General features: G+C 43.5%; 2 protein-coding genes across 2 annotated transcripts in view; both read right to left on the reverse strand.

Moving 5' to 3' along the window:
- Positions 1–574: 574 nt before the first annotated feature.
- On the reverse strand, positions 575–2,431 carry CRTAP (cartilage associated protein). Its single transcript, XM_075215406.1, has one exon. The coding sequence runs from the start codon at positions 1,961–1,963 to the stop codon at positions 737–739; it is 1,227 nt and encodes a 408-aa protein (XP_075071507.1). The 5' UTR covers positions 1,964–2,431; the 3' UTR covers positions 575–736.
- Positions 2,432–11,095: 8,664 nt separating this feature from the next.
- The window catches only part of GSG1L2 (GSG1 like 2), a 62,601-nt gene continuing 57,765 nt past the window's right edge, over positions 11,096–15,931 (reverse strand). Inside the window, exon 5 of the mRNA XM_075215407.1 lies at positions 11,096–11,455. Within this exon, the coding sequence (XP_075071508.1) occupies positions 11,164–11,455 (292 nt within the window). The 3' untranslated portion in view covers positions 11,096–11,163. The remainder of the gene's footprint in view (positions 11,456–15,931) is intronic.

Raw genomic sequence — 15,931 nt, forward strand, 5'->3', positions numbered from 1 at the left:
TCGGGCTCCCAAAGTGAGAGCACATTGACACTCGGGCTCCCAGAGTGAGAGCACACTGACACTCGGGCTCCCAGAGTGAGAGCACACTGACACTCGGGCTCCCAGAGTGAGAGCACACTGACACTCGGGCTCCCAGAGTGAGAGCACACTGACACTCAGGCTCCCAGAGTGACAGCATACCGACACTTGGGGGCCCAGAGTGACAGCATTCTGACACTTGGGGGCCCAGAGTGACAGCATTGGTGGATGAGTGCTACTGATCTATACAAAATAGAGTCATTTTCGGCGCTATATCAGGGATCATATGACTGCAGCCAACAATTCAGCAGGAACAAGTGACACTATATGCATTAATGATGTCACAAGTTCTTAGTAATCTAATAGGCTGCAGTTTCACTGACACTAAATACTTGTTTACTTTTGCCCTTTTTATACTGAAATAAAGGCAATGTCTGTCTGCTACTGTTAATAATGAAATACCATCTTATTTTACATAAACAGGAACACATGTAACTGTACAACAGCGTTCACTCTCCTTTCTTAGTCTTTCACATGTTAATATATTGGACATAGCTTTTCATTGATTTATGGAATTTTATTCCCATGCAAACACATTCTAGAAAACAGCCACATAAAAAGGCACAGTCCCTGTAGGATGTTATAATACATTCAAGGTCTTTTTTTTAACTTGGAAACCAGACAGAAATATCACAGGTTAAATAAAATGTACTTTATCTCAAAAAAAATTTCCTTCCAAAAGTTCATCTAGATATTCCACCACGTTGCCCTCATCGTCGTCTGAAAGATTTTGTAAAGAATACTCGTACATCTCCTTCTGCTTGGTTATAATGTTGTAGTAAAGAGCCGCTTCTGGCCTGGGCTTGAAATTGTCTTCTGAAAGGCTCCACTTCTCCATGTGGAACTGGTAGTAGACCATGTTCTGCTTCATGACCTGGTCGTCCGGGTCAAAGAGCAGGTAGCTGGCCACACACGGCGCAGCATTTCGAACATCGTTGAGTTTGTAATAAGCAAACTGCAGATAGTGGTACATGGTGGCCACGAATTTCTCCACCACGAACCCCCCAATGACAGGAGTGAGCTTACTTTCACAATTTATTTTGCATTTCAGCACCTCAAAGTAGTGATCAGCCACTGAGGGATAAAAGTCTTTGAAATCTTTGATCTCCCTGGAGCCTTCGCAAGCGGCAATACATTCCTGAAAGGCCTTGAAGAAATCAGGTAGAGCCATCTCCATATCGGAAATGGAAGTTCTCCAGTTTTCGCCATTATAGGCCCTCACAGCTCTAATAAACAAGCTCTCGTAAGTCTTAGTCTCTAGATCTTTGATATGGACCTCAGTGTCTGGCATGCTCTTGTAATACGCCATGTTTCTCTTCATCATTTCATCGTCGGGGTGCAGCAGAAGAAAAGTATGGGCTGCGGCAATGGCCTTTGGCAAGTTATTTGACTTGAAGTAGGCATACTGCAAAAACTTGTACGGTTCCCGAGCGTAGAACTCGTCCAGGGTCTCTCTGCTGGGCTGTGACTGACGGAAAGCAGGAAGCCCCTGCTTGCATCGTTTGAGGCACCGAGCTCTCATCAGAACATCCCCAAAAACCTTCAGTTCGGGGAAACCGCTGAAACGGCTCAGATGCCCAGTATCATTTTTACTGTCCGCGGCCTCTGCTGGAGGACCATCATCTACTTGTGCGGTGCTGCAGTTGAGGTTACAGTAAGCCTCGCTGTCCCTCAAGAGCCTGTACAACCTCAGGCTTATTTCCAGATAATTGACGCTCTCTGGCCAGTTCTCATTGCTGTACTGATCTAGCGCATACTTGTAAGCAGATTCCAGGGGCATCAGCTCATCTCGGGGGTAACTCCTGAAGCTGTAACGCTCATACTGAGCATTGACTGAGAGGCAGAGGGAAAGAAGAAGTGTGCAGCAAATTCTTGTGGGCACCATTGTGAGTTATATCCGGGCGCTTAATTGGTGCAGAAATAAATGGCAAATTTTGCATGCAAAATAAGTTTCAAGTTCACAGGCTAAAATCTCTTGGCGTCTTCAAGAACCCCCATGCATAACACTCCTCTGCCAATATAACAGAAGCCTCAGAAAACACTGCACAGTCTAAGTACGGAATGTCATAAAATACAGAACTTACACATTAGTTCTGAAGATTCAGTCCATGAACTTCTTAGGTCCTGACAAATCTTCCTGTAATCCTTAGTGTTCCATTGCATAGAATTCTCAGGATGTGGCTATTCCTACATTTATTTGGTGAATCTGCTGTTTTTTCCCTTTCTCCAGGACTGCTCTCCCCTCTGACAGAGATTCCTTTGAACACAGTACCACGTAGCAAGTCAGCAGGAGGAGGAGGAGGGGGCAGCACACAGAGGAAGTTTGACAGACTTTCTGCCTGTTGCAGCAGGCAGAGATTTTGGAAAGGAATGCAGGGCACCAGAGAGTCACATTCTTATTGGCAGACAAATACAATCCCCCCTTCCCTTTTCAATAACTTTATTTAGCTCTTTCCCCTCTCATATACTTCAGGAGAAGGAAATAGTTTTTTCCACGTGTTGCTGATTTGGGGAGGTTCACAGCTGCACCAGAAACCCCCTCCCGCATTTCTCTGCACTCACTGGGATGTATTTTCACAGTATAGGGGGGAGGGGGCTTTGCAGTTGTAAAATGACATACACTGTGTACACTTGTGTTAATGACAGCAAAGAGCAAAGCAATGTAATGCTTCATTAATAAAAAGTAAATTATGGGGGTTTTTTTGCAGCGTTTTGCATATTGTGTTAGTTAAATAGTTCTGTTATGTTGCATTTCCCTTCCACTTCTCCACGTATTAATCTACCACACCTAAATTGCCAGCTGTCCCTGACTTATAGTGTATATGCTTTCAACCTTTGTCTCTAGGGTGGATTGTTTCTGACTATAGCGATAATATCAGGTTAACTCAGTGGTTCCCAAACTTTTGCAGTTTGCGGCACCCTTAGAGTCTCCATAATTTTTTTCAAGGCACCCCTCCAAAATAATTACCTAGCAGTCCCATTTTATAAGTAGTTGGGTCAAAAAACGTAATATGTATTTAGGTCAGGACAGAAATACTTAGTAAGTTGTATGCAAAGATACACATAAATCCAAGGGAAAATAATATTTTTATATATTTTTATAAATTATATTTCTGTCAAAAAATAATTTACAGCTAACGCACTCTGTACCCCTGCATCATCATCCTCACACTCTGTGCCCCTGCATCATCATCCAAACACTGTGTGCCCCCTCTGCATCCACACTCTCTGTGCCCCCTTCTGCATCCACACTCTCTGTGCCCCCTTCTGCATCCACACTCTCTGTGCCCCCTCTGCATCCACACTCTCTGTGCCCCCTTCTGCATCCACACTCTCCGTGCCCCCTTCTGCATCCACACTCTCTGTGTCCCCTTCTGCATCCACACTCTCTGTGCCCCCTTCTGCATCCACACTCTCTGTGTCCCCTTCTGCATCCACACTCTCTGTGTCCCCTCTGCATCCACACTCTGTGCCCCCTCTGCATCCACACTCTCTGTGACCCCTCTGCATCCACACTCTCTGTGCCCCCTCTGCATCCACTCTCTGTGCCCCCTCTGCATCCACACACTCTGTGCCCCCTCTACATCCACACTCTCTGTGCCCCCTCTGCATCCACTCTCTGTGCCCCCTCTGCATCCACACTCTCTGTGCCCCCTTCTGCATCCACACTCTCTGTGTCCCCTCTGCATCCACACACTCTGTGCCCCCTCTGCATCCACTCTCTGTGCCCCCTCTGCATCCACACTCTCTTTGACCCCTTCTGCATCTACACTCTCTGTGCCCCCTCTGCATCCACTAACTGTGCCCCCTCTGCATCCTCACTCTGCATCATCACCCTGCTCTCTCCTTCATTCTTTTGCTCCTCCATTGCTGTTTCCTATTACTATTCCCATCCGTTTCTTTACTTACCATACTTGACCTTCTTTCTTCTATTTCTTCTACTTTTCTTCTTTGTTTTTACCAATTTGGCGGTGCCCAGGACCCAGCATCCTCCTCTCTCCTGCCACTTGTCACTGAATGTCGGGCGTGATGTCGTCACGGCCGACATTCAATGAGAAGCGAGGAGGGAGGAGAAGGGTGCCGCCGGATTGGTAAGTTTTTTTGTTTTTTTTTTGTCCCTTGGCCACGGCACCCCTGTGCCAGTGCCGCGGCACCCCTGGGAGCCGCGGCGCACACTTTGGGAACCTAGGGGTTAACTAATCCCAGAGCGTGCTGCTTCCTATTACTTACCATGACAGCTGCAGCCCAAACCCTGCAGCAGAAGGCAGGTGGGAAATAGTTGGTTTCAGGTATGACATCCTGCAATGAGACATACTACATACTGCAAATGAACATATTGTATACGGCACTGAGGCATACTGGTACTCCAACACTGACATTAGGGGACTGTATGTAGCCAATGGGAAATACTGAGTAGTGATGTACACTAGATTGTAAGCTCTCTCACCCAGGGAGCAAGTACACAGCACAGGCCAATGAGCACTGGCCCATCCCTAAAATATAAGTCATACTTGACAACTTTTTGATGTTCCTCTCGGGGGGTATGGGCAGAGAGGGCGGGACTTGGTGAATCACGTCCTTTTGGTCCCTGAGAATCGCGTCATTGGGAATTGGCAGATGCGGGTGGATGCCCTACTATCCCGGGAGTCCAGGAGACCTACCTGGAATTCAGGAGTCTCCCGGACATTCCGGAAGAGTTGGCAAGTATGAGGTAAATTTAGGCATAGAACTCTGGGCTGATTTATCGCAGAGCAAAAAGCCCCTCTGATTGCAAAAACAGGCGTTATTTCCACCAAAAGGGTTTATGTTTATTCTGCCCTATATTTTAGTGGGGTTACTATCCCCCATTGGGCCGATTTATCAAACATCAAGGAGGTACACCTTGTTCCGTTAACTCCATCCACAGATGGTGTTGCCAGAACAGTAGCATTAAATAAATACTTATAATTTTAGAATTTTTTTTAGTTTTTTTTAAATGTGCTTGTTAATTACATAGCCACCACCTGTAGCTCACCAGTGCTGCACTTAAACTTATTTAACTTAATTTAATTAAATCTTTTTGGTACTTGTTAATTATGCAGACACCCCCTCCACTCAAGTCAAAGATTCCACGCATTCCACTGAAACTACTCTCACAAAAGTGATCAATGTTCTACTTACTACAAAGTCTAGGGGGTATATTGAATAAACTGCAGGTTTGAAAAAGTGGAGATGTTGCCTATAGCAACCAATCAGATTTTAGCTGTCATTTTGTAACATGCACTAAATAAATGAAAGCTAGAATCTGATTGGTTGCTATAGGCAACATCTCCACTTTTCCAAACCCGCAGTTTAGGAAATCTAGCCATAAGGGTCATTTCTCCATATTCATTCTCCTGGACCTCTCTGCTACTTTTGATACTGTTGATCACCCTCTTCTCCTACACACCCTTCACTCCATTGGCCTTCGTGACACAGTTCTTTCCTGTGTCACTTCCTACCTAGCGAACTGCTCCTTTAGTGTTTCTACCTCTGGTACATCCTCCCCTCCACTCCCACTATCTGTTGGGGCCCCACAAGGCTCTGTTCTTGGCTCTTTACTTTTTCATTGTACACCTCTTCTCTAGGGGCACTAATTCGCTCATTTGGCCTCCAATTCCACCTCTATGTTGATTACACCCAAATCTATATCTCTTCCCCTGACCTCGCTCCTTCTGTACTATCTCCTGTAGCCAACTGTCTTTCTGCTATCACCACATAGATGTCCCAACGTTGCCTAAAGCACAACATGTCCAAAACGGAACTTATTAATTCCCTCCTACCACAGTCACCACCTACCTGTCGACTACACCTTAAAAACATTGCCAGAATACATCCTTTTCTTACTCAACATGCTACCAAAACTCATCCATTCTCTCGTCATCTCCAGTCTTGGCTATTGCAACCTCCTGCTATCTGCCATTCCTGACAACCATATATCCACACTTCAATCCATCCTAAATGCTGCTGCAATATTGATTTTCCTCTCTCACCGCTCCACATCTGCTGCACCACTTTGCAAGTCCCTACACTGGCTCCCTGTGTCCTCCAGAATCAAATTCAAATTACTCACCCTTACTTACAAAGCCCTCAACAACAGAACCCCTGGATACATCTCCAATCTCATATCAAAATTATCTCTCCTGCCCAATTAGATCTACCTTTGACCTGCACCTTGTCTCCTCTCTGGTAACCACCTCTCACTCCCGTCTACAAGACTTCTCCCGTGCTGCTCCCCACTTATGGAATTCCCAACCACGCTCAATCAGACTTACCCACAGCCTTCAAATCTTTATATGTTCTTTGATAACCCATCTCCTTGTTAGACATGACCTTATCCCCAATAACACTATTCACACTAATGCACCTTCACAACTATCCCAATCTCCACTCTGAGCCACATTTGCTCCTCTTGTTTCAGCTGTGCCCTCTTCCGCTTAGAATGTAAGCTCTCTAATGAGTGGGGTCCTCCATACCTTGTCTGTGTTTATGTCCCTGTTTTATGTATGTCCTGTTTTCCCTACTGTACGGCGCTGCGGATAAGTCATCATGTCAAACAGGAAGCGGATGATTTGAAAGCAGCAGTCCAAGTGGGAATGGCATCCGCATAATTAACAAGTACCAATTGAAAAAATTAAATTCAGTTAAATAAGTTTAATTTCAGGGTGAAAACATCACCCACCCTAATAATGGAAAAAATTCAAAGTTTCATAGTTTTCATACATGTGATAGTGAGGATGTCATTTAACCACACTTGCCAACTTTGCGTTGTTGTCTTTCGGAACCTCCCGGATGGCGGAAGGGGGCGGGCATGGCGAATTGTGTCATTTTGGCCATGCCCCGCAAAGAAATTGTCATTTTGTCATGGGGCGAGACCAAAATGATGCAATTTACCATGAATTACGTCATTGTGGCTCCTAACAGGCAGGATACGGGAGAATTGCCTGCTCTCCTGGGAGTCTGAGAGACCTAGCCGGAATTCGGGAGTCTCCCAGACATTCTGGGAGAGTAGGCAACTATGCATTTAACTAATTATTATTATATAAAAAAATTGGAGCCTACTTTGCAGGTACTTGTTTCATTAAGTGTTGCGTAATTCAATGTAAAGATGTCAGGACAAACATTCCCACTGTCGGGACATTGGGACTGACCCATCAAATCGGAACAGTCGGAAGTTATGCTATTTATTTTGTTTCTATATGTTATTTACACACCTGTTTGGTTATTGTATTGTGGATTCATTCTGATTGGCTCTAATAATCATGTGACAATGTGTAATGAGTAAACAACCTATATAAAGTTTTTTGTAACATCTAATTGTTGTCATATGATGAAGGGGAAATATTGCTGAGAGGGTGTGTTATGGCCCTTGTTCCACAGTAAATATGTGACCTACACAATCGTAACCTGAGAGCGCAGTATACCCTCATTTCTATTTTGGATTGTTCTTTGGGATCGAGGGGACGTGCATCTTGAAATGCGCTGGACGATCGGGCAGGTGTTCCTGTGCGTATACAGAAATGGTGTTGATCTGCACCTTTTGTGGTTCATACATGAGAATAACTGACTTCTGACACTGGGCGTGTTAACCCTTTAATTACCTGTGATGCTACATTCCCGTGCATGGTGTCAACTGGACACTGAATCCTTTCTGTGAATTAACCCATGGGGGTAAATTTATCACACTTTCTAAAAAAGAAGAGTGGAGGTGTTGCCCATAGCAACCGATCAGCTTCTAGCTGTTGTTTTCAAGAATGTACTGTATAAATTGTAGCTAGATTCTGATTGGTTGCTATGGGCAACCTCCACTTTTCCATTTTTGAAGGTTGGATACATTTATCCCCTGGTCTATACTTACCTATAGTCTGGACAGCTGTACCCATTAGAGTCACCTGTGCCAAGTCAGGGAAGACATTTACTTAACATGGATAATTTAACGGAAGCAAAATGAATGCAGTGCTCTGTCATTTTAAAAAGGTATTAAATTTCCCAGACAAATCAGCTGCAAACAAGCATTGGGACGTAGTTAACAACTTGTGCAAAGAGCAATGATGTGTTGTAACCCATAGCAACCAAATAGACTGATAAAATCTAAAATTGATTGGTTGTTAAGGCCCCTATTTACACTCACCCTGCTTACCATCGCAGCGATAGAAAATTATTATCTGCCGCAATTTGCTATTAAAGTTTGGTCTGGGCCGATGAGTGATACTGGGCACCCTGGTGATATTGGCTGGCAGTCCAGGGTAGAGGCATATGCGCATGTGTGAACCGTGTTGCTGTTTACGCATACACAGTGGAACTGGTGGCAGTGAACGGGAGATTCCTCCCAACCCTACGGCCCGATCGGGACAAAGTCTTCAAATGGGGACTGTCCCGTCCAAATCGGGACAGTAAGTATATTCTTTCCCACCATACTATGCATGTTCAATAGTTGTTTTAATCCTAATGTGTATCCATGTTCACTGAACCACAAACAATTTGTTCACTGAACCACAAATTATTTGTTCACTGAACCACAAACTATTTGCCTTTCTGGCTCCTTCAGTGAAACTATAAGGCTTCTATTGACTAAAACGGGAGGTTAGAGGTCTCTGATGTATGTACCTTGTAATAGACTTGTCTCCTGAAGCCTCTAAACAGGCAGTAACTGAGATTTATCGTGTTAGTAGTTACAGGGTTTTTCAAATTAAATTAATTTGTCACAACAACCAGTTTTGTCAGAGCAGGGATCCAGTACAGGGATAGAAATGCAGCTACCTCATGATTAGAAGTGTCTGACTATGTCAGTAATTTCTAACTCTGCATCAAAACTTCTGGCCTTCAGAGATGATTAGAGGCTGACCGGGCGAGGTCCCCAGAAGATTAGTGGGGGCGAGGTGAGAGGTTTGAACAAATTAAAATCATGTTGCAAATTTTTTATACATCAATCCTATTATTCCTGAACGTTCACGTTTTAGAAGGATATTTTAATATGTAAATTCATCAGAAGTTTTTTGGTATAGGTTTACTCACATGAGGGGTTTCTTTACACACAATAAAGGGGGTACTAGATGTAAATGAACACACTTTAGTAGTGCTTAATTCAAGATAGTTCTATAAGATCTGTAGAACAATCCCACATCATATACAATGAATCGATGATATGAATCGTGGGGCAGCACGGTGGCTCAGTGGTTAGCAGGGGACATGGGTTCAATTCCCGACCATGTCCTTATCTGTGAGGCATTTGTATGTTCTCCCTGTGTTTGCGTGGGTTTCCTCCGGGTGCTCTGGTTTCCTCCCACACTCCAAAAACATACTAGTAGGTTAATTGGCTGCTATCAAAATTGACCCTAGTCTCTCTCTCTCTGTCTGTGTGTGTGTATTAGGGAATTTAGACTGTAAGCTCCAATGGGGCAGGGACTGATGTGAATGAGTTCTCTGTACAGCGCTGCGGAATCAGTGGCACTATCTAAATAAATGATGATTATGATGCTAATCATGTGATCCCCCTTTGGTGATATGCTTACATCAACGGACCAGCTATATGGGGTTTTTAAACCCCTATACCTGGGAGAAATGTGATATAAGAGAGAAGACCTTTTATGAAGCTGACTTTCATCTGCCCGTTGATGTAAGCATATCCCCAAAGGGGGGGATGACATGATTATCATCGATTCATTGTATTTGATGTGGGATTGTTCTACGGATCTTATAGAACTATCTTGAATTTACTTTCATGTATATGATAGATGTAGATTCCTTATGTGATTTTTCACCTATATTCTGAAGCTTTGTCTGCACCTTGTTTGACAGAATACTGAGCGCCATTGTACAAACCATTGTATGTTTGGTTGATGTAGTGGTTTAGTGGGAATCCATTAAGTTTGTCCAAGGCTGCTGTGGTTATTGGAGCGCCCTAGACCTATTTGTTTGTGTTGTACCAGGTAATTGATGTTGAATATAGGTGTTGTGAGTGTCCTCAGGTTCTGATCTCTGTCTGCTCTGCAGTTTCAATTGCAAGACTATTGTTTTCCAAAGAATCCTTCTACCATCACTTATAGGGATTATTTTAATGAGATTTCAGCACTGAAGTATTTTTCGTCTCACCTCATCATGAATGCACACACTTTAATTTGACTGGTGGGGGCTACAGATATGTGTGACATCTGAAATCTCCTTGTTGGTCTTGTTTTGTTAAATAGGCTTTTCCCTGAACCCTAAAACAAGGCAGAAAAATTATATAAAATAATACTTGTCAACTCTTCCGGAATTTCTAGGAGACTCCTGAATTCTGGGTAGGTCTCCCGGACTCCCGGCAGGCGCGGGCTGGCAAATTTCAGCCCGGGGGGTGCACAGGATACGCGATGCGGCCGCGTCATTGATAACCCGGCCACATCGCGTGTCATGTGATGCAGCCGCCAGTAATATTAAGGTTCTATTGCATCCACAGGGGGGCGGCTGGCCCAAAACAGCGGTCAGACTGAGCGGCCCGGGAGGCCAATGCCCCCCTGCCCCCCTGCCCAGCCCGCCCCTGACTCCCAGTAGATCAGGCAATTCTCACTTCCTAGTGTTGTGAACAGGATGGGAGCCTCTATGAAGCGATTTACCACAAATCGTGTCTTTTTGTCCCCTTACCCGTGGCAAAATGTCACTATTACATAATTCCTTTGCAGCGGCAAGGCTAAAATAATGTAATTTGCTGCAATCCTCCCCTCTGTACTCATGATTCACCTTTTCACTCCAGGAGGACAAATGTAAAAAGTCGCAAGTATGTATAAAATTCATTCTATCGTAGGTATATGCTTATGTAGGCATGTATGGCAGTAATGGCTTAGTCAGAAACCCTGGTGATAAAGACTTCTTCCCCAAGATGCCACTGTGGTTATTTCGAAATACTTTAAACATGAGGAAAGATGCTTTACTAAGCATGTAGTGCACTTTAAAAAAATCTGTGATTAAATGGTGAGTTATCAAGACAGTACTAATACATTACAGATAAGCCATGAAACAAGAATGCCTATTGTATGATTTTATTTTTTAAAAAAGTATATAATCACAAGAATATTCAAATATATTAAAAAACTAGCAGTACTCGTCACATTGCGTGTGCGGAAAGTGATGTAGATTTCCATACGCGGAAGGACTTTGCCCGCTGATTGATAAATCCACAAAGCCCTCTCTGTTGCCTTGCATTGTGTTAATATAGATATCCCACACAGGCTGGGAGCCATCTTGTTCCAGAGTTTTCTGTTTGTTCTGTAAACTCCTCTCCAGATTCCGCCGTCTCTGTTTGAATTCTAGAATAGTCTTTGTGTATCTGTTGATCGTGGTCACGGATGCAGCCATACAACACGTAAAAGATCCCCACGCCAAGCTGCATGAAAAACACATAACACACCAAATTGTAGAACTGGATAACTATTCAGAAGGCAGCATACAAGTGATTTTATTTTATATCCTTTCATTATTGAGCCAAGTAGACTGTTGCCTAGGGAAGGAGGAATGAGAATAAAGCTATTGTCAGTGCTTGTCCTCACCTGTTAAACTTTGCATCTGGAAACATATGTGCCAAGTTTAGAAATGCCCTGGGGCAGAATGGAACCAACTAACTGTAAGTACCTGGGGATGGGGACAGAGGGTAGTGTCATACTGAATACACATCTCACCCTTGATGCACCTTTCACTTCAACATACCCTGCTTCATCTATACCGTATAGAGAACAAAGTGAGGATACCTTATACTAAGCAAAGAGCAAATGCTGCAATGCAAAGGGACTTTTCTGTATACCAAGCATGATGAAGGTACGAATGTTTATTTACTGTCAGAGCCTGATCCAGCATTAGGCTGACCAGGCTGCAGCCTAGGTCCCTGGATCCTGGTGGGCACTGCGCCGTCAGAGTTTCCAGTTTTTTTCTAACCATGCTACTTATTTTTTTTCAGTCACGGTAATGGGAACTGCCTGAATTTATTAGGGCAGGCGCTGGTCTAATGGGGGTGGTCACAATTACATATGAGGCATCCTGGTAGCAAATCCGATTGCTGTGAGCTGCTTGTCAGTGCCGCCGTGGTTCCTAAGCTGGTCTTACAGGGTAAGGAGTACCACATATCACGAGACTGAACTAAGAACTGTTTTTGACTGTGCTGACAAGCAGCTAACAGCAATCACATTTGATACCAGGCTACCTGTCCCCGAACAGGGCCTGATCAACAAAGATTGCTGCTGCAGAGGAAGATATGTGAGCCTACTGGTGACAGGAAATGTCTGGGGGTGATAAAATGTCTGGGGGGTTATGAATTGGCCGCTGGGGGTTGATTAAATAGTTTTAGGGGGGTAATGGACTGGCTGTGAGGCAGATAAGGTCGCTGGGGGAGGTCATGAACTGACCAATGGGGGTTGATGAAGTGGCTGGTGTGGGGTGAGGAAATGGCTAGGGGCTGGCTGATGACAGAGCGGGATGGTGTTCAAATGGCTGGGTGGGTGATGGAATAGCCGGGGAGTCATGAATTGGTTGCTGGGCTTGATGAACTGGCTGGGCGGGTAATGAGTTGGGTAGGGAGGTGATGAAATGGCTGGGCGGGTAAAGAGTTGGCTAGGGAGGTGATGAAATGGTTGGGGGCTGATGACATTTTTGGGTGTTGTTGAAATGGGTGATGAATTGGCTGGTGGTGATGATTGACAAGAGATGTGATTAATTCGTTGCTCGGGTTGATGAATTGGTTGGGGGGGTGATGACATGGCTGGGATGATAATAATGAATGTTGTTAAAATGATGAATTGGTTGGAGGTTCATAAATTGGCTGGTCGGGGGGCATAATCTCTGTTTTGTCACAAGGATGCTCTCCAAGCTACTGGTATATTAGCCTAGGGAGGTCATAACCATTAATCAGGCTGTTCACTCAGCACAGACAAAAAGGGTATTGGCTAATATTATGGTGCTTTGATTTGTTTGCATCTGCCCAGTTTTTAGCAGCAACCCTAGCAATAAAACAACATTATCAATATGAGTAATGGAAGTGCTCCAGATGACACATGCTCCAAACAACGACCCCTTATGTTACTAAATCTATCTTCAGCTGAAGACTTTCTAAATGCATTCAAAGGAAGTTAAGACCAATAAGAACAAAGCTTAACTTAGATCTAGAAGAGTAACTCTGTATAACTCTTCAACTCTTTCAATAATAACTGCAAGAACTGAGACACAATTAGTGTTGGGGTGGCCTTCAGAGGACTACTAAAGCGTGACAGAGTCTCTGAATCAGGGATAACATGTGTTTAATTCTGTGATGATCAATATGAAAAAAAAAATGTATAGCGTCTCCTAACCTGCAAGGTCAGAGGCAAAAGAAACCATTTCATATGAGTTGTGTAACCATCACTTTAAGCTCTGGTGGGGGGGGGGGGGGGGGGGGCAATAGAGGACACTGCAATAACCCAGTTGGGTACAAGAGACAAGAGGGTCAATGGAGCCAATAACTTCCATCATATCTGTCTGCTCCTGTTCACTCTCTCCCTTGTCATGGAAGGTATTTATAAAACCACATGTCATATGGTGTATTAGTATTGGGGGCTGGAAGACAGGTTGACCGAGCAAGATGTAGACCTTGGGGAGATAGTTTCTAGACCTGTACCATAAATCAGGTGGGACCTACTGGTAATGCTTTTAATGAGTGTGGTGAGGTTAACCTTACTAAATTCTTTTCAGGTACCAACTTATGTGCCTGAATAAAAATCTCACTGTATAGCATTAAGTAATATGATAACAAAAGTGACATCACCCACAGCACAAATATGCTCTCAGACATGTGGACACTATTGTCAGTAATGACATTTGTACATGGATGTTACAGGAAAATGCTGGGCTTCTAATCCAACTTGGGGCTAGATTTACTAAACTGCGGGTTTGAAAAAGTGGAGATGTTGCCTATAGCAACCAATCGGATTCCAGCTGTCATTTTGTAGAATGTACTAAATAAATGACAGCTAGAATCTGATTGGTTGCTATAGGCAACACCACCACTTTTTCAAACCCGCAGTTTAGTAAATATACCCCTTGGTCTCTATGCCAATGGTAATCAGGAATATAACTCTGGTTCTGTTTCTCCATTAAAATTAAATAACTTTCTAAATAGTGCTGTGCTCTGTAGATCTCAACTCCTCCAAGAATATCGAGCTTTCTTTGCTTGCAAATTTTTATGCCATGTTTTATATTCCCCCTCTCATAGCCCTTTCAGACATCTAAATCACTTCAAAAAGATGTCGATAAAATGCATAATGAGCTTTTCCATCTTCAAACAAATGTTATATGCCTTAAAAGGGCAGACTAATGGAATATCAAGAGCCCATTTCTTGAGTGAATAATTATCTGCCCATCTAATGACACTCAGAACCGTTCATACTGTGATTTGCATTAATCGACTGTGCCGACAAAGGCAATTGCAGAACAGATGCATGCTCCCGGGAAAAAAATGGAGCTATCAGGAAACACAAATGTTCTACATGATTAGTAAACAAATAACTACTTGGGAGTTAAAATCTTGACTGCCCACGTCTTTGCAACAGAAGTGGTTTTTGTATTGCTCACAAAGAGAAACTAAATCCATATCTTTCGGCACAAGGTGACAGAATATTTTATTTTATCCATAGTACAAGTGTTAGCATACTGCAGGCTCTTTGCTTTCTGTCAGCTGTTGACCCTGAAACAACCACCTCAGTACAGACAGATTACAGTACAATAGAGCTTGCAAGTAAAATGTCAGATTTCATATCCTAAATAGAATTTTAGTGCAGTAGTCTGATCGGGGAAAAATTACAGCGTTCCACAGTTTGGTCTTAGTAACATCACAGACAATCTCTGTGTTTTAACAAAGTACTAAAATGATGGTGGTTGAAGGGCCTTCTCCCAGAAATGCTTGTACGGATTATATACAGATGGAAACAGTTAATGGGAACCAACACCATTGGCAAGGTTGACAAATTTGGCCAAATAATGAGATGATTGAAATGGAGAGGATCATTATTTTGGCCCATGTGGGGCCTGTCTTAAGCTGGGTACACACTATAGAAATTTCGACCAACTTTTTATGCCGAGCGATTTTACATGCGATCGATGTTCCGATCGCTCGGTCCATGGACTGCATACACACTAGCCTTGTTTAGGACGATAAAGGGAAGAGCGGACGTCCCTTTAGCGACTTTTTACAGCCATGTTGTCGTGAGCAATGACTGTAATTTCATACTCACTGTTGTGGATCGGTCGGAAGTTTATACACACTACACAGCGGAAACGAGATTGAAACAAAAATATTAAACGGTAGGACCAACCAAATGAGGCGACAATCGTCCATTTGGGCAGACTTTCGACCCTCGTGTCACTGCACACACTGACCCGACTTTTGAACGAGCGGTCGTATGTCGGCTGTTTGAGCCGATTATTGGACGAAAACAGTGTAGTGTGTACCCAGCTTTAGACAAATGTAACTGCCCCTTGGTGAAGCTGATAAGGATCATATAGAACATTATAGTAGGCATCATTCTTTGAATTTTTCATGTTTTACACTAATTAAAAGCTGCACTTGAAGAATTCAGATGTAGGGAATGTTAAGGAGGGAATTGTCACTAACATAAAAACCATCTGTAGTCCTCTCCCTGTTGGTTATGGCCCCAACCCACTGGCATTTAAATGCAGCACCTGACGCAGTTTAATGCAAGTGTGGAAAAGGTAAATGCAAAATACAGAAAAATAAAATCCACTCTTTGTCATCTATATCTATATGTGTATCTTGTGTCTTTTTAGATGCTTTTTGTTTTTTGCCACTGCCGACTCTATTTCAGTGCGTTCAAAGCATGTT

This window comes from Mixophyes fleayi, chromosome 6, assembly GCF_038048845.1.
Source record: "Mixophyes fleayi isolate aMixFle1 chromosome 6, aMixFle1.hap1, whole genome shotgun sequence".
NCBI lineage: Eukaryota > Metazoa > Chordata > Amphibia > Anura > Limnodynastidae > Mixophyes > Mixophyes fleayi.